This window comes from Lacerta agilis, chromosome 16 (genome assembly GCF_009819535.1).
Source record: "Lacerta agilis isolate rLacAgi1 chromosome 16, rLacAgi1.pri, whole genome shotgun sequence".
NCBI lineage: Eukaryota > Metazoa > Chordata > Lepidosauria > Squamata > Lacertidae > Lacerta > Lacerta agilis.
In genome coordinates, this window is record NC_046327.1 from 18,744,485 (window position 1) to 18,763,421 (window position 18,937).

An 18,937-nucleotide genomic window follows, 5' to 3' on the forward strand; every position below is an offset into this window, starting at 1 on the left:
ACTAGTAGGTGGGTGTGATCTTTCAAGACCTGGTAAAAGGCCAAGTCATGCAGCCACCTCTCCTCTTTTCGAGCTTTCTGTTCTGCTTCCTGCATCACCTGGACTGGACTGCTGGCTGCCACAGCAGTCCCCCAGGTTATCTCCCAAATGGGGTAAACCTGTTTGTACATGTTTGTAACTTTAAGCCTTAAGCTTCAGGGATCACCCTGTGCTCTGCCTGATTGTAAGTAAAACTACTTTTTGTTACTTATGAGTAAGACTGTGGTGCCTTTATTCTTTTAGGAGGGATTCAAAAGGGGTTTTACCAGGAATATTAGGACATATCTCATCTCAATCTGGACAAGCCAGATTGAAATGCTTATTCCAAGAGTTTGCAACCAGCTTTCTGCTGCGTAACAAGGGAATGCACTCTGCTAAGTGAAGAAACTTGCTAGCACAAGTTAGGAAAGATATTAATAAACAATATATCCTCTCCTGCCACCCTCAACATTCCCACAGGCCATAGGTGTAGTTACGCCACTGTTCTTTCAACGTCTAATATCAATTCCTATTTCTGATAGAAGTGCCCATGATTAGGGATTCAAAATGGTAGGCAAGAGGGAGGGACCAGCAAGCATGGCAGAACCCTGGTATTCCCATGAGTATTCTGGTAAAACAAAAACAACCTTAAGAGGGGGCAGGACCCAAAGTGAATATGTTCAGTGGTCAGGGAATGGTGCCTTACTATTGGAGCAGGAAAAATGAAAACTGTGCAGAAAAGAGGAATAGAATTGAGTTTCCTGGGGGGAAAGGGCATGGCCGACTCTACAAGTGAACAGGAGCAATTTGTACTGCAACATTTCACTGTAGTTTCCTCGTATAGGAATTATAACGCTGAACCTTAACAGGTTGCTGTCAGGATTTTTATGTGAAGCACTCTGGGAATGCACTTCATAAATATCACCATCGCCATTATGTACAGGACGGATTCTGCACTAGTTCAACCCAGCATGAGGTGACTAACACGTGTTTCCCAGGCAGTCTTCCTTGGAGTACAGCTATACGGAAAAACAATTTAAATCATAGTTACAGATTGGCAGTGCTTCCATAATATACTGCAGGTGTCACTGTAGGCATGGAAATCCTACTCAAAAAGATTTCCACCTTTTTCCAAATTCTGGGTGAATCCTACACTTTTTTACTTTTTGGGTAGGTGGTGTTTGCAGGCAAATTCGGTGTCTCTTTCGTGGCTCAGCAGAATGGAGTGTTTTGCTTTAAATATTATTGGTGGTACTCTAGGCCCACAGTCAGGTATCTCTCCCCTTTGTGTTCAGTCATGACTAGAACAAGATGGCAAGCAAGGGGCTTCAGATTCTTTCTTTAACGGACTGAATGAAACAGAAAATTAATTATGAAGTTTATCTCCCCCCCCCCCCAATTCCCTCATGCAGTTAACACACCAGAACCTAAAGACCCTGGGTTTAAATTTCTAGACACCTCCCTTGCAACTGCTTTAAAGGTAAAGGTAAAGGTAAAGGGACCCAACCATTAGGTCCAGTCACGGGGGTTGCGGTGCTCATCTCGCTTTATTGGCCGAGGGAGCCGGTGTACAGCTTCCGGGTCATGTGGCAGCATGACTAAGCCGCTTCTTGAGAACCAGAGCAGCGCATGGAAACGCCGTTGGCAGGAGCAGGGACCGAGCAATGGGAGCTCACCCTGTCGCGGGGATTCGAACCGCTGACCTTCTGACCGGCAAGCCCTAGGCTCTGTGGTTTAACCCACAGCGCCACCCATGTCCCTCTGCAACTGAGAGCCAGTGTGGTGTAGTGGTTAAGAGCGGTGGACTCGTAATCTGGTGAACCGGGTTCGCGTCTCCGCTCCTCCACATGCAGCTACTGGGTGACCTTGGGCTAGTCACACTTCTTTGAAGTCTCTCAGCCCCACTCACCTCACAGAGTGTTTGTTGTGGGCAGGGCCGTCTCATCAAGCCCGTCGGCATACCGGGCGCCCCCTCCCCAACCCGCGTCCGCCCCCATGGGCGGGCGGGCGCTCACGCGCCGGCGGGCGAGCTGCAAGCCGGCTGCTCTCCGGAGCCCCAGCTGGAGCCCTGGGAAGCGCGAGCAAAGCCCCGCGCCGCTCCAGCGCCACGCCCCTCATCCCCCACTCGCCCACCTCCCTCCCGCACTGGCTGCCCCTGGGGGATGAGGGGCGTGGCGCTGGAGCGGCGCGGGGCTTTGTGCGTCCTTCCCAGCGCTCCAGCTGGGGTTCCAGAGGGCGGCGGGCCGGCTTGCAGCGCCATGCCCCTCATCCCCCGCTCGCCCACCCCCCCTCCCGAGGGGCGGCCAGCGCGGGAGGGAGGTGGGCAGAGAGGCGGCCCACGGGGGGCGCCGAGGGATCGTCGCACCAGGGTGGCCGATCCCCTTAAGACGGCCCTGGATGTGGGGGAGGAAGGGAAAGGAGAATGTTGGCCGCTTTGAGACTCCTTCGGGTAGTGATAAAGCGGGATATCAAATCCAAACTCCTCTTCTTCTTTACACATTTATTATTTGAAAAGCACACATTGCAGTCTAGATCAACATGAAATGAAGCCAGGAAAGGACCTGTTCTCTTGTTTGAATTATCTCAAACAAATCAGCAAGGGTTTGACATTCAGCCATTTGTTTCATCTGCCATTTGGATGCCACAGGCCTTGGTTGGAAGCCCTCCAACAGCTCACTCAGAGACATGGCTTGAAAGCAGAGATCCCGGTGTGGCTTGAAACTGATACTGAGGTGTCAGACATGCAAGCCCACAATGATTTCACGACATGAAAGGAGTTAGTCAAGGAGTTTTTCCATGGCATTGGAGACCCACGTTGCTTGCACGCATTCTCTCTCTCTTCCAGCGCTCGCAGCATAAAGAGCATAGAGTGACATTTCGGATGGGGAGTTGGTGACCATTACAACCTGCACTAAACATTTTTTTTCAGAGCTGTTTTTCAAAATATAACTAGCCAAGGAAAAGTGCACCAATTAAAAAAACAACAACACCCTCACAACAATAGTTTTATTTGCAAAGTTTCTGAGGGTCAAACTAGATAATTATGGACAAGCCAACTTTCACCACACATCCAAAACAACAACAACAACAACCAGAAGAAGGGTGTAATGTGTAAAGGGTGCTTAATTGGATATTCACAACCTACCACTGCCTGATACCATTGATCAGTTTTTCTCCATTTTATTTTATCCTGTTACTGCTTACAAAATGGAATTTTCAGCTATTATGGAGAAGAGTATAAAGTAAACTTCATATTGTGGAGAACTTTTGTACTCCGGACTTCAAATAGAATAAAAAAAAAAAACCAAAACCAGATAAGGTTCTATGCATTTGTTCATTAGTGTCTCAGAACTACGCTGCAGATATGAGGAAAGTTTAAAACTTAGGAAATTTAAAGCCAATGTATCCTTACTGATCCTAGACAGGTGTTCCCTATGACTAACGCCCTTTTACAACCCACAACCCTGTTTCAGCCTGGCATCTGAACCAGCTCACAAAGGCTGTAATTTGGACGCTGAAGAGGAAAGAATGGTACAAACGAGACAAAAAGAAAGAAAGTCAACAGCAACACGAGGGCCCTGCTAGAAGATCTCAAGTGCCAAAATAACAGCAGGAGAGTGACTAAATCATGAAAAAATACACTGATGCCCCATGGATCCAGTTTGCACGTAACACTAAGCCATAGTTTAGGGTTACAGGAATGAGCCATGGTGAACCTTGTGCTTTCATGCTTTCTCCCTTCTCTCCTCTCCCAGCAAAGCAGCAAAAAGGCTGGACGGTTCCACTTTCATTTTAGACAATTTAGAACTACATCTGAACCCTAAACTGCGGTTAACCATGGTGAAAACGTCAGCTTTGAAAACCACACAGCTTTGTAAACTTTGGAACTGCCGTTACAAAGGCTGAAAGTCTAAATACATTATAGCATAAGCTTTTGTAGGTTGCATCAGAGGCATCAAAACGTTATTTGCAATCTCATGAAGTGGACTCTGGCCCACAAAAACTTACGCAATAATAAATTTGTTCGGATTTATGGTGACACTGGATTGTTCTTGATGCAATAGATTAACATAGCTACACCTCTTCTGGAGGTTCTCACAACAAATGAGAACGTAATGTGGGAAAGTCCTAATATAATCAATGGTGAAACTTCTAGGTATGAAAACGTAAGAGACCACCACATTAGTTTGGAAAATTTCTACCAAGTTCCCGTGCTCTTCTACTGTGCAGAATTTAAGTACATTCACATATCAATTCCTTTTCTTCTGAATCGACTAGCCCATGAGCCATTTGGAAACAATTATTTGGAGCAAATAGAGAGGCTTTTCTAGCATGTAGGATCAGTCAGTTACCTCCATGCCTTTTAGGACAAAAATTGTTCAAGCCACCTCTCCACATCCCAGTTCCAGAGTATCACCAAGCCCTTTGAGCCATCACAAGATCTGAAGATGTCACAGTAAGTAATCCCTGTGAACGTTATTTGTCAGGATGGTGTGGGGGAGAGAGAGAGAGAGAGAGAGAGAAGGGATCAGGAAAAGAACCTCAAGTTTGACGAGCAGTTGTTTGTGATCACATGCCATGACCAATGGCAAACTGAGGGAGACAAGAGTGCCTTTATCAAGGAGCCCTAAGCAAGCTCATAATTACTGGAAGTTATGAAAACATTACACTCCAGCTAGCAGGAACTATGGGCCACTGTGCAGATGGCATGTCTTTCCTAATCCAATGTGACAGCCTGCCTGACATGCTCAAAGCAGCCCTTTAAAGGATCCTAATGGTTCTGAAATCGTGGCAGCATTAGAAACTGCTTTGAGAGGCGGCATGGGCCTGTCGTTGAGTTGCCCCGGTTCACAACCCACTCAAAACCGAGAATAACCTTCTCCCTTCATCCACATTTGGCAGCACAAAAGTAGAAAATCCAGGGCTACATTTTGCAAGTAAATGTTCTCTGCCCACCAAGAATGTACTTTGAACACTAGCCTGGTTGATTTGGCAAGGACTGAGACAACACTTACAATGTCATGCAGCTCTACGCGTCAGGCCCAGCCAGCACCAATTTTTTGAAAGAACAGCCTATTCCAGTTCCAATAATGATGATGCTCTTGTCTAGACTTTTCCTGCTTTAGCTCTCTTAAGAGCTCCGAACGCAACACAGCAATTTCAGTTTCTAAATTTGTCATGCAAATGGATTGAATAGCTGCGGCGATTAAAACGGAGGATCTGCCAGAAAACAAAAAAGATTGCTACACATGGAACAGTTTTGATACTTTGAATAAATGGCGCTATTATGACAATGGAGCAAGCGCTGACTGTGTCCCCCAAATAATCTTATGTAAGTAGTGTTTGTATTGTTATGAGTTTGTGGATGCCAGATACCTACAGTTCAACAAGTAGGGCTGGGTGATAATCTGGTTTCCAACTCTCCTTCGCTAGATACCTCCCATGTGACCAACATTAGCTCTAAAAACAAATGCATCCCTCCCTGTGCCAGATTAGCAATGATTGCTGGAAGGAGCACAGAGAGAAGAAACACCATGGCGCACCTGTAGAAGCCTTTGTCTGCCCCACCTGCAATAAAACATGTCTCTCCCATACTGGTCTCTACAGCCACAGCAGGTTTGACTTTACTGCCCAAAGGCCCACTCTTCCATTGTCTCTCGAGACAGATGGATGCCAACAACCTCCATGTACTATGAAGCACACAAAAATGGCACTTGAAAAAGCACATTTATGCATATTTTTAACTCCTTTAGGAGACACTTTGCAACAGCTAAAGCCTGAAGTATTTCAGCTTCAACTAAGAGATAATCCAGGGTCTGGCCACATGAAGCAATCTAGCTAATCCTGTTATATCAGGGCAACACGACTTCCAGAAATTTACAAGGCTGGTTGCATAAATCTTCCTTAACACCATTATAGGACAGAGTAGAGATTACAATACATCTCTAACCTAAACATTGTTACATGCTCAACTTTAACTGACTGGATTGGATTGGAGAGGAGCAGATCACATTTTCTCCAGCTTCAAAATGCATTGACAGCTATAAGAAACGAGCCCCTCTTCCCCTACCCAAATACCTGGCTGTTCACATTTGACCTTCACGCACCCAGCAAATGTAATAATGAATCCAGTGCAAAGAATGAGAGACTGCAGCTAAGCATTAAAAACAAAAAGTGTGCCTCCTAAGAGATATCTTAGGTCAAATTGCTGATGAGTACCTAAATAGATTTCATTTTTTCTCCAGCTGTTGAACTGAAGTACACCACATACCTGTTGTTGTTGTTTTTTGCAGTCTTCGAAAAACAGACCAATTGCAAAATGAAATGTACTGTATATTATATACAGTGTGTATAATATTACCAGGCAAGTGGTGTTTGAGAAACTTTGTGTGGAAGGCTCTAAAGGTTTGAACCATATATAATTTATTGATCAAAACCAAATTTGAGTATGGAGTAGAATTGAAGATAGCTTGAGAATCCGACAGGTGTGAAATTTAGCGCAGCGGAATGGAAATCTATGTGGCCACATCTCAAAAATTGTCTCAGCAAGGTTGCATCATATGAATAAATCTCTCCCGCTTAGGTGCTATCCAGTAGCAGGGCGAATTGCTCCATTTAAGGGGGCAATGTAATACAGTTAAAGACTTTTTGAAGAGGGCCTTTTTTTTAACAGTTAGTGGTATTACAACCTTGCATCCAACTTCCAGCTTACTCTACTTACAGAACACAAGAAAAAGGTACTGCGTAAGGACCTTATAATAAACCTCTTTGTGGAAGCTCAAATGTAAATAGGACATTTCTGGAAATCTAAAGGAGGTTTTCCCATTCAACAATGGTACTACGAAACATGGCAGTCAGCACCAGCTGAAAAGCTGACAGGTAGTTGTAGAATTGTTGGGAGAGAAGGGAATGAAATACAGCAGGAGAATGCTCATGAGGTACAGATCCCTTTCATTATGTAAAATCAGCCATAAACAAGAAGTGCGCACTCCCACTCAATTGCCCACTAGACTTGATGGCCCTTGTGGTCCCTTCCAACTCTACAATTATTTTATGGGGGTGGGGGGCTTGTATAATCTTTACTAGTTTTTGTTGGGACTGTGTGCCACCGATAAAGCCATTCATTGTATGTATTACTTGAAGACTTGACGCAAGGTAACTGTTGTTTATTTCAAGCAAACAGTTCTTAACTAAGTATTTACAGGCAATAATGCTATGCAAGTATAAGCATTACGTGTGGGGGGGGGGGGAGGAAATTACTGCAGCGAAATAACAAAGTAGATGATCCAAATCTTGAGGCAATAAATAACAAGCCACTGTTTGAAACCAAATTCGAGAGAAATAGTATTCTCCACACGCAAGCAACTTGTGGAATCTATTCTAAAGAGGCGTGGAAAAAGTCAGCAATTTAACTGCAGCCAGATAAAGCAATATTTTTTTTTATTTCAGATTATCTTCACAAGAAGTCATGAAAATTATGGACTGGCCTAACCACTGCTCTGGAAGAGTCCAGGAGGGTGTGACACTATGTGTCAACTGACCAGTGAAATTGGATTTGACGCTAACCAAGAGGCAAATATGTCCGGTTAGACTTTCTATTCAGTGGTGTCTTGTGCTACTAGGGCATGTCACTTTAGGGAGTGAATTTTTAGGGAGTGCAAATGTTTTAGGGAGTGCAAATTTCTCCAGGGAGGGGTCTTAAAATAGGGTTTTTTTGGTGTGAGGAATAAGTCGGCTATTATTTTTGTGATTGGTAAGTCTACATTTGACAACGAAGCACATAAACTGGTTCCGGAAAACCAAAGAATTTTAATTTTGCCTTCTGAAAATGTCAGGCAATTCATCATCAACGTTATCATAAATATTAATATATAACTGCAAGCACCTGGTGATCATTTTTAACAATTTCTATGCAACACAACACATTGTGTTATGTTTTGCAACATAAAGTGCAACACATTATGGCACTGCAGGGTTTCAGACCCATTTTAAAGGCCTTGTGTCAATTGTTGTGTGGGTGTGGGTGGGTGCGTTTGTGTGTTTTCAGTAAAACAGAAGTTCTGATGCCGTACACCAGCCACTGGAAGAATCCCCCCTATTTCTTCTGAACTCTCCCAGCTCGATAATTCAAATCTCCAGTCCTGCTGACCTACAGTAGTTTATCCCAGGAAGGGAAATGTTTACATATATATAAAATGCAATGTGCTTTTCATTTATTCAAAATAATATTTTCAATGCTGTACTGTTTAAACACATGCAAACACACCACCCTAGTACTGTATTGAAAAGGTGTATTTATGTTTGCTGAACAAAACACATCCATATGCTGCTTGAAACCATAATGAGCCATGTTCAATTGTATCATGATGACTCATCACTTGGTTCAATGAGGTTGGGTTGGTATGCAGTTGTTTCTTCAAAAGCAGTAGTTCGTGTATTTATTTATTTTTTAGTTAAGTCTTATCAATCCATCAGCATAAACAATTTGACTTGGGTGCAGAAATACACACTAACTCAGACTCTATGGTTTGCAGTGTGCACTGGTGGGTTATCTAAGGATAGTGGAGCAGCAGGCTTTGACTCAAACTGAATTTCGACAAGACTATGTGATAAAACATTCTCTTAAAACACACACACACAAACAACCCCATTGGATCCAGGTCTTGTCCTTAAAAACAATTTGAAATCAAACTTTTAGAAGGCTTGCTGTCCCTGCCTGCTCCACCAGGAGGTTTGTTACTGCCAAAAGGTGCCACTTGGTGGCGCTCAGGAGCTGGTGATAAGGAGGAGCAAGGGCGGGGGTCCTGGGTGGAATGGTGAGGAGGGGCAACCTCTGGATCGGCAGCTGAATGAGCTTAAAGCACCCAAGAGGGGGAAAGGGTTTTCAAAACGTGTGCGTTTGTAGGAGAGCGCCAAATGTTGGGGGATAGGCAGGTGGCCTTCGCCCTGCACCCAGAGGAGTTTGCGGCTCACTGGAATCCAGGCGCTTCCTTCCCACCAGCCTCTCAGTCACAGAATTGTAGGGTTGAAAGGCTCCCGAAGGGTCATCTAGTCCAACCCCCTGTAATGCAGTTTTTAAAATGGCGCGCGGCGCACAGGAAGCAGACAAATAAAGGTTTTTCTCCCTCTCTCGGGACACTGAGAACTTGCGGACCACCCAGCGAAGCTGAATGTTGGAAGACTCAAAGAGAGATGACAGAAAGTCCTTCGCGCAGCGCATAGTTAAAACTATGGAACTTGCTTTTCACTAGGGGAAGTAATGGCCACCAGCTTGGATGGCTTTGAAAGAGGTTTAGACAAATTCATGGAAGAAGAGAGGGCTATCGAAGGCCAGGATGGCGATGATGCTTCTGAATACAGTACCAGTTGCTGGAAACCACAGGCGGAGAGAGGGCTCTTGTGCTCAAATCCTGCTTGCAGGTTTCCCATAATGGGCATCTGGTTGGTCACTGTGAGAACAGGATGCTGGACTAGATATAAGGCAATTGGTTGGATCCAGAACACTCTCCTTCTGTTCTTAAGGGAGTTATTCTTACCCATGGAGAATTACCCTTTTTCCATTGCCAGATTTACCATGGACTTTGCAATTGGAAAAAGTAGGAGAATTTTTTTTTCAAATGTAAAATAGAAGTACTGTATACAGAAATCTACCCATTTTTCCATCATACTGTAGGTTTTGTTTCATTTGGAAAAGGAAAATTTTATTTTATGGTTTTTCATTGTTTACATGTTGAATTTGATATATAGCCTATGGGGGCACAAAAATCTTTTAAGCGCTTAGGGCCTCTAAAGGTCTTAATCCAACCCTGTGTCAAGTGACCCACTTTCTTTGCCCACACAGTTTGAAATCAAACCAGCAAGGGAATGGGCGCAGCATGGTCGTGCTGCGTCTTTCCAACTGACAACAATCATACAAACATCACTTTTGGCAGGGAGCTGTGTCCTTACCTGCCCCACACCTGATGTCTTAGACGAAGCTGGGTGTAGGGCAGGTGGGTGTAGCTCGTCGGAGACTGACTCATGGGGCAAAGGAGGAGGACATGTGGGTCTAATTAGGCACATGGGTGGGAGGCTCCCCACTACTGGGCTACAGAAAACTACAACTCCCAAAGAAGGCTTGACAAGTTGAACTGGTTTAAAATTCAGGAAGGTAGCTGTGTTGGTCTGACGCAGTCGAAATAAATAAATAAAATTCTCCAGTAGCACCTTAGAGACCAACTAAGTTTGTTCTGGGTATAAGCTTTCGTGTGCAGGTATCTGAAGAAGTGTGCGTGTACACAAAAGCTTGTACCCAGAACAAACATAGCTGGAGTTTAAGGTGCTGCTGGAGAATTCTTTAATTGGTTTAACATGTTTGCTATTAGTCATTGTGCAGTCCAACATGTTGCATTCTTGAATGTATTGCATGATATCCTATACTGAAAGGTGCCCTTCCTAAGTAAACGCATGCTGTGTTGCTATCAGTGTTACTAAGCACTTTGTCAAATACCCTATTTAAGTTGAAAGCGGGGGTTGCCAACGATTAATTAGGAAGTCAAACATAACACGAGGAAGCAGACAAAAACCAGCTTTCTGCAACTGGAGGAGAGATGCATCTATCTACATGTTTCAGCAACCAGAAATTTCAAATGCTTAAGGTCTTCATAAGAGTGTGCTCCTATGATCCAGACCTCCTAAGGCTGGGACATTTGCTGCTTTGGCAAGAAGCAAAGTTCTGGAATCTCCCTAAGGAGCATTCCAAAGTTCCAGTGCAAGAAGCCAATTCAAGTATTTTGCCCGTTTTGTGGACTCTGCCCCCCAACCTCCAATGAAAGCGGAATGTGGATTGCCAACTAAGAATTATCAAAGCATAGATTGCAGGGCGTATAGGACAGTATGCGAAGAAAACTTCAGTTTCCATTACCTGGGAGAAACTGAGGCCGTTCAATGGGTGGCATTGCTCCTCTACCTTTTCCACTGCCCCGGTCTGCTTTCGAAGGCGTTCAGCTTCCTGAGCGAGGTAGAGATCCAAAACGGGTACACCACGTGACTTAATGTCCACCTCAGTCAGAGAATTCACCATCAGCATGACCCATACCGGCCTTTTCCTCTCCCAGTTGCCTGCGATAGCATTGAAGAGATAGTCAGCATACAGGCCTTTGCCCCGTTGGTCTGGTGTCATCCAGGAAGGCATCATGATCTTGACGTATTCCAAGTGGCGCTTGAGCCGGCGGTAGATGTCCCTGGGAAGCACATCCTGAAGGTTTTCGCCCTGTGGCAGGAGCTGGCAACTGGTAAGAGCAGAGATTGTGTAGGGATCGGTGAGGTCCAATTCAAAGTAGACAATATGGCTCTGCTGGAAGGCTCTCTTGGAATTGTCAGGGATAAAATCCCAGACCCGGGTATATGGGACGTGAATGGTACCAAAAAAGTAGGACGGCGGGTCTCTTTTTATAGTCCACAGGAAGGAGTTCAGCTCGCTTTGCTGAAGAGAAGGAAACACAACAATGAAAACAGGGCGCTATATGGAGAGATAACATGGGAAATCAGTGTCAGTCATATTCAATTGGTGGACAAGTCGATTGGCTGGGCTCTAAAGTCACTGAGACCAGTGGTGGAGCTTCATGCTCCGGCACCGGGGGTGGTAAGCAGGTGGGGGCGGGGCTGGCGCACGTTCTGGGGGCGGGGCGCACCACCCGCAGGAGTGGAGCGCGCATACTGGGGTGGGGCGTGCCACCCACAGGAGTGTGGCGCACATTCTGGGGGCGGGGCGCGCTGAGATGGAACCCTATCAGGATCCCGCTGACCGGGGCGCCCTACCCCCTACGCCCCGCCCGAGACAGGAGAGCTAGGCTTTGTGATTGCAGGTGCGATGCTAATGTTAAATGGCATTGAAACTAGTCTCCCCCCCCAAAAAAAAAAAATGAGTGGCAGAAACAAAGGCTCTTGCCTAGATATTAGAAACCAGAAACTATTCCCTCAATGACCAGCTAGCTGCACAAGAGATTTCAGAAACAGAGAAAGTAATCTTTGAGGCAAGCAGAAGGATTAGCTAACTGGTCTAATGCAAGCTGAAGTAAAAATGGACATTTAAAGTTCCCGGCAATAAGCAACGTACACACATATTTGATACGAAAACGATGCATTTCTCTAAACATATATCCTTTTGATAACAGAAAGGTTTGGGTTTTTTTGTTTTTTTGTTTGTAAAAGCACAGAAATACCTACCACAAAGGTGTTTTTTTTAAAAAAAATGTATTTCAAAGAGCAAGAACTTTTGTTTCATTTCAGTAAATGTGCAAGTGATTTTTGTAAAACATCAAAGTCCCCAACATTTCCCAATATGAAAAAATTGTGACGCTTCAAATATCCCATATTTGCTTTTATTAGTTCAAAAATCTAATACTATGAGACTAACCTAACCTAAAGATAAAGGCAAAGGATTTAAAAAAAGAAAGAAAAGAAAAGAAAAGAAAAACAAAACAACTATTTTATGTGGTGATAAGATGAATGAAGATAACTGAATATCCAGAAAGGCGAGAAGTGTCACCTACCCACTTAAAAGCAAACAAAGAGTCCTGAAAGCCGCCACAGGCTTGGAGAGGGTTGGAAGGTCAACACTCCTTTGTTTTAAACAAGCCTGATCTTTATGTGACAAAGAGCACACATAAGGATCCAAGTCTATCTAAAAGACATCGCAGAAAGAAAAGGTATTGCCCCCTGGACCGCTCAGAATTTCATTAACTCCCTTCTCTGTTTTCAAATCTAATGTATTGAAAGCCCCATGATGAGACAAAGACCTGTGTTTGGGATGAATGTCCTATGCAGGGCATTGGCGATGACTGTCAAGACTCTCTGCACTGCAAATTTAAAACTAAATTTTGTGGTTTGGGGGGGGGGGAGGGGAGGTCAGTCAGCCTACACCACCAGAACTGCTCTTCCCTCATAATAGGGGTTTCCCCCCCCCCTAAAGCCTGAGTAACAAAACGGGGGGTTGAATGGGAGCGAAAAACAAAACCCATGCAGAGCGCTTAAGTGGGTATCCCTCAAATACTTTTCTATACTTTATAAAGTCAAGAATATTACCACCAACACCTTCTTACGACCTGCGGCATAAAATGGGACCTGCGAAACATCTGCGAGACCACAGTAAGCGGGTTTACTCACCACCGATGAGTTATAAACCAAGAGGCAGCTGTTTCCATCATAACTAGGGATAATTGCCCTCTTAGACGAGGGGCTACTTTCTCAAGAGCCAGTGTGGTGTAGTGGTTAAGAGTGGTAGACTCGTAATCTGGGGAACCGGGTTCGCGTCCCCACTCCTCCACATGCAGCTGCTGGGTGACCTTGGGCTAGTCACACTTTTCTGAAGTCTCTCAGCCCCACTCACCTCACAGAGTGTTTGTTGTGGGGGAGGAAGGGAAAGGAGAATGTTAGCCGCTTTGAGACTCCTTCGGGTAGTGAAAAGCGGGAGATCAAATCCAAACTCTTCTTCTTCTTCTTCTTCTTCTTCTTCTTCTTCTTCTTCTTCTTCTTCAATGCAGGGGTAAGCCTAAGCCTGGCGTGTACCACTTCGGAGCACAGGTGGGGGGTTCTTATGTGCTCTTCCATGCAGAAAGTCAATAAAAGGCTGACATGTCAGAAAGAATGGTTCTAGCCTAGCATTCTCCCCATCATGTTACTCTTCTACATGTAGGGACCAACTTGCTTTCTTCGATGTAAGGGCATTCCTTTATGTGACACCCCCGACACACACACACACCTGCAGACTGAAGTGGTACAGCCCAGACTCAAGTTTACCACTGGGATGTAGACAGGGCAACATGAGGCCAATGGAAGCCAGGTCTCCCACAGGCAGCGTCAGCCATTGGCACCTATAGACTATGGACGGCTGCCAGAGCCTTTAATTTCCACAACTCTGAGAGAGTGGGAGACCAGGGTTCAAATCCCCACTCCACCATGAAGCTCACTGGGTGACCTTCAACCAATTCCTGTCTCGTAGCCTAACCCGCAACCCAGAGGGTTGAAATTCTGCTGAATTCCATCTTGTTAGTTTCAACCCCGTTTCACATTCTACCAATGTCATTTTGAATGTTATACCTATTTTCTGAGGCGCTAGCAAACCCTTCGAGTTTTGTGTCACCTGCAGTTTTGATAAGGGTTTTCCTCTCCATCTAAGCCTGGGGTTGTTAACGAGGAACCCATGGGTGCAATGGTGCCTTCGAGAACTCCCCCTGGAGCCCAAGAAGCCTCTGAGCAGGGTGTTTGAAACCTAACACATACAACACCCAGAAAACAATTAAAATCACAAATGCAAAAAAAGGGAAAGTTTTGCATTGACTCCAACGGTACAATACAGAGCAAGAAACTAGAACTGCCATAAAGCATGCACAACAAAGCTACAGCAGGTGCTGCTGTGGTTCAAACCACTGAGCCTCTTGGGCTTGCTGATCAGAAGGTCGCCGGTTCAAATCTGCACAGTGAGGTGAGCTCCCGTTGCTCTGTCCCAGCTTCTGCCAACCTAGCAGTTCGAAAGCACACCAGTGCAAGTAGATAAATAGGTACCGCTGCGGTGGGAAGCTAAACGGCGTTTCTGTGCGCTTTGGCTTCCGTCACAGTGCCCCGTTGTGCCAGAAGCGTTTTAGCCATGCTGGCCACAGGACCCGGAAAGCTGTCTGTGGACAAACACCAGCTCCCTCGGCCTTTAACTGGACTTCACCATCCAGGGGGGGCATTTACCTTTTTTTCACCTTCACAGCTAATCCTGGCTCTTTGTGACAGGTATACCTGTCATTAAATATATTAAATACCTGTTTAATCACAGATCACTCTCAGGCAAACTGTTTATTGAGCCTTCATCCCAATTTGTTTGCAACAAGTTTGTGGGAAGGTTTTATGATGTTGTATCAAGCAATCGCTATTCCATACTTTCCAATGTTTTCCCCATTACTTTTCTTACGGCAAAAATGTACTCTTGGGGGGGGGGGGTAAAACTATTGTTGCACAAGAGTGCCACATCAAAATCACTTTAATTGTGATTTGCTAGTGCATGGCTGAATCTCTTCTGCAAAACAGCAACAGTCTGAAAGTGACTTAAGTCGTACTTCATATTTTTAGGTGCGCTCATAAGAAGAAGAGTTTGGATTTGATATCCCGCTTTATCACTACCCTAAGGAGTCTCAAAGCAGCTAACAATCTCCTTTCCCTTCCTCCCCCACAACAAATACTCTGTGAGGTGAGTGAGAAGTGTGGCTAGCCCAAGGTCACTCAGCAGCTGCATGTGGAGGAGCAGGGAATCGAACCCGGCTCACCAGATTATGAGTCCACTGCTCTTAACCACTACACCACACTGATGTGTGAAAGGGGCCTAGATCTACTTACTTACATCAGGTCCTTAGCTTGGAGGACAAACGTGGATACAGTTCACTTGGCCTTCTCATGTACCAGTCCTACTGAAATGAATCAGGGCTACGTATAACTTCCCCCAATTCATTTTGCCTTGTACACAGGCTCCAAGTGGCCTTTGGCAGCCGAGAGGTGTTCATTCCTTTCTGGGGAAAGCTATTTTGGCTGGCTCTCTAATACCGGTATGTTTTATTTTTTAGGCATTTAAAAATAGATGCAAACCTAATTCAAGCTATTTACAAAAAAAGAAAGCCAAAGAGTTCTTGCTGCCCCCCCCCCCCCGCCGCCACCAAGGAAAGGATAAAATAGCATTTCTAGGACCAAAACTGGAAGTAACATTCCATTCTAGAAAGAAACGTTTCCCATGTCATTTGTTGGTAAGCGTATCCAGTGTTGCGGGTTCACAGGAATGTTTGAGAAGCGACAAGCTTTTCTCCTTGATAATCCGAACGGGAACATATATCTGAACGTACCACCCTGTAACCTGCCATCATTTTCACCTTCAAAGATAATTTGAAAACTGTTTAGTGGAGAACATTAGAGCTACAATACTGCATGCCAGTATTATCTAATACGTTGGAGAAGCTTGGGTTCAACACACAGGGCAAATTCCTATGTAACAGGAGGGGGGGGGGTGTTGGCTGGTTCGCCCGCCATTCTCCACACTGCTCTTCTAAAAGACAACATTGGGGGAAGTCAAAACATTAGTGGTTAACCTGCCCTCCATTTTTCTCTTTGAACACTCCATAAAGATGTGATGATTATATTAACTGTGGCTAAATTCATCACAGAAAAGCTGTGGAAGATTTTGAATGCAAACTTGAAGTTGGACCGGCAGCAGCAGCAGCAGCAGCAGCTCTGGAACTTGTGTGGCTTTGATGGAGAAACCGGCCCATTATGTGTCGCCGTATCAAAAATAATTAGACAATTTCTATGCCAGTGTTTTTCAACCTTTTTTGGGCAAAGGCACACTTGTTTCATGAAAAAAATCACGAGGCACACCACCATTAGAAAATGTTAAAAAATTTAACTCTGTGCCTATATTGACTATATATAAAGTAATTCTCTTGAATTTTTCAATTTTTCCCACGGCACACCAGGCAACATCTCGCGGCACACTAGTGTGCCACGGAACAGTGGTTGAAAAACACTGTTCTATGCTATGCATGTCAACTTTATTAGTTAGCAAAGAACATGAGCTTTGGCCTTCTGGCAATGTAAGGGAACTTGTAGCAGGATATTGTGGTTTGATATAACATACGTAATCAATGTTTTCTTATTTTTGAAATGGTATGTATCTTTAAATTGTTTATGCTTTTCTTTCAAATAAAAAAAATGCCTCCCTTTCTCTGCAAAAAACAAACAAACAAACATACATTAGTGGTTCTTTTCAGAAGATGTAGTGGAACTTTTTTTTAAAAAAAGGCAGCCATGTAGGATGAAACTGATGGGGGAAAGAAAGCTATATTGCTCTAGGAACCTAAGAACTGGCCCTCACAAAGTCAGGGATAGACAATTTAGGAATTTCATTAACAGAAAAGAAAATGCCGCTTCCAGATGGCCTGTTAACCAAGCATTCGCTTGTTTGCACAGAGAAGTTAGCAGACACCAGCTATTTATTGAGCCTTAATACTGATTTGCGTGCAGGGAGAACCCAGGATGTTGTGCCAAGCAAGTATCACCCCACAACTTCCAGTGCGTTTTCCTATCACTCTCCCTATGACACAGACACACACAAAAATCCCACTATTTTTTGGTAAGGGGATGTGGCAGGTTTGGTGTGGAAGAGGGCCAGAGCAACTGTGACTCTGCTTGACCTGGATTTGCCACTAAGGGGTTGAATCTCATGCCGGAAGAGCCACACCTCTGGAAGCTCCCATAGGTAAAAGTTAATACAGAAGTCCAAGACAACTCACATTATTTGAGAAGTCTGGGTTGTATGCAACTAAGTTTTACTCAGAGTAGAATCAAGTTAGCTGTGTCTATTGATTTCAATAGGTCAGCTCCAAATACAACAAGCATTAGCTACAACCTTCTTCAGAAACCAGGAGGCTCTTATCTCTAATGGTGGCGTTGTGTGGGGTGGTGAAAAGAACGGGACTTCTCTGCAGTGGCTCCCTGTTTGTGGAATGCTCTCCCCAGGGAGGTGCGCCAGGCGCCTTCATTATACACCTTTAGGCACCAGACAAAAAAAGTTCCTCTTTAACCGGGCCTTTGGCTGGTTGACATCCAATGCCCTTTGAAAAAAAAAATTGAGGAGGAAGGGGTTATAGGGTTGTTTATGTATATATTATATTATATTATATTATATTATATTATATTATATTATATTATAGGAGGCAGTGAAGGATAGGCGTGCCTGGCGTGCTCTGGTCCATGGGGTCACGAAGAGTCGGACACGACTGAACAACAACAACAAATATTATATTATATTATATTATATTATATTATATTATATTATATTATATTATATTATATTATATTGTTGTATTTATTTTGTGTTTTTATATTGTAACCGCCCTGAGACCTGTGGGCAGCATGCAAATTTAATTAATTAATTAAAAATGTGCTGGACCAGGGTTCAAATCCCTACTCAGCCACATGAAACCCACTGGGTAATCTATTTTTAAGCTTGACTTACCTCACAGGGTTGTTGCGAAGAGAAAGGAGAGAGGGGGGGAAAACATGTACCTGTACTTGAGATCTTTGCAGGGAAGGGGGCATCGAAATGTAGTTATGATTTGAAAGAAGTGACTGAAACATACATATAAATGGAGATTTGCTCGCTTTTAAATACCAGCTGCCAAACAGAGAGCAAGGCAAGTCGCGCACAGAACGGAATGGAGGGGTTATGGGAATCCCCCCTTCAGTCAGATGACAGAACCGTCTTCTTGCTACAGAACACCCTTTCGAGGTAATTTTACAAATCAGAATAGCAGGCCCAAATGGACTACGGGGAAGGGAACCCCTGAATCAGTTTCCAACTTCATGATATTTAATGTCCCAGGTACACAGCAAGCAAGATGCTGATCAGGAGGCAGGATCTGGGTTCCAACCTCAAAGCAAGAGAGCAAACTGCTGCTGTCCAGCACAGCTAAACATAATAACATAGCAGACTTACTTACCCCTTACATTTTGAACTTCAGTTCAAAAAAAGTACCCAAGTAAGAAGTACGGACACACACATTGCCATAAGAAAGAAAGAAAAGAAAAGAAAAGAAAAGAAAAGAGAAGAGAAGAAGAAGAAGAAGAAGAAGAAGAAACATTCCTGGCCAAAAAAATGTTAGTACAAACCAACTTTAGAAGTCTATGCCAATGCAGCACACACCAACAAATCTGGCTGAGACCCTGATCAAATGACTCTGACAAATACTGTTTGGTGACTTCCTATTACCTGGCAGTTCTATGAAGCCAAGAACATTTTGTGTAGGGCATAGCCTCCTTTTTATTTAAAACTACACAGGAGGGTCACTTGCTAGCAGCAATCATGGTCACACATGCACACACCCCCTTCGTTTTGGAGCAGGCGCTCAAC

At 44.3% G+C, this 18,937-nt stretch overlaps 1 protein-coding gene across 2 annotated transcripts in view; it reads right to left on the bottom strand.

The window, feature by feature from the left end:
• TRABD2A (TraB domain containing 2A) overlaps nt 1-18,937 on the bottom strand; it is a 69,788-nt gene that overhangs the window by 43,062 nt on the left and 7,789 nt on the right. For both annotated transcript variants that reach the window (XM_033173284.1, XM_033173283.1), the window contains exon 2: nt 10,922-11,482. In XM_033173284.1, coding sequence (XP_033029175.1) covers nt 10,922-11,482 — 561 coding nt within the window. The remainder of the gene's footprint in view (nt 1-10,921; nt 11,483-18,937) is intronic.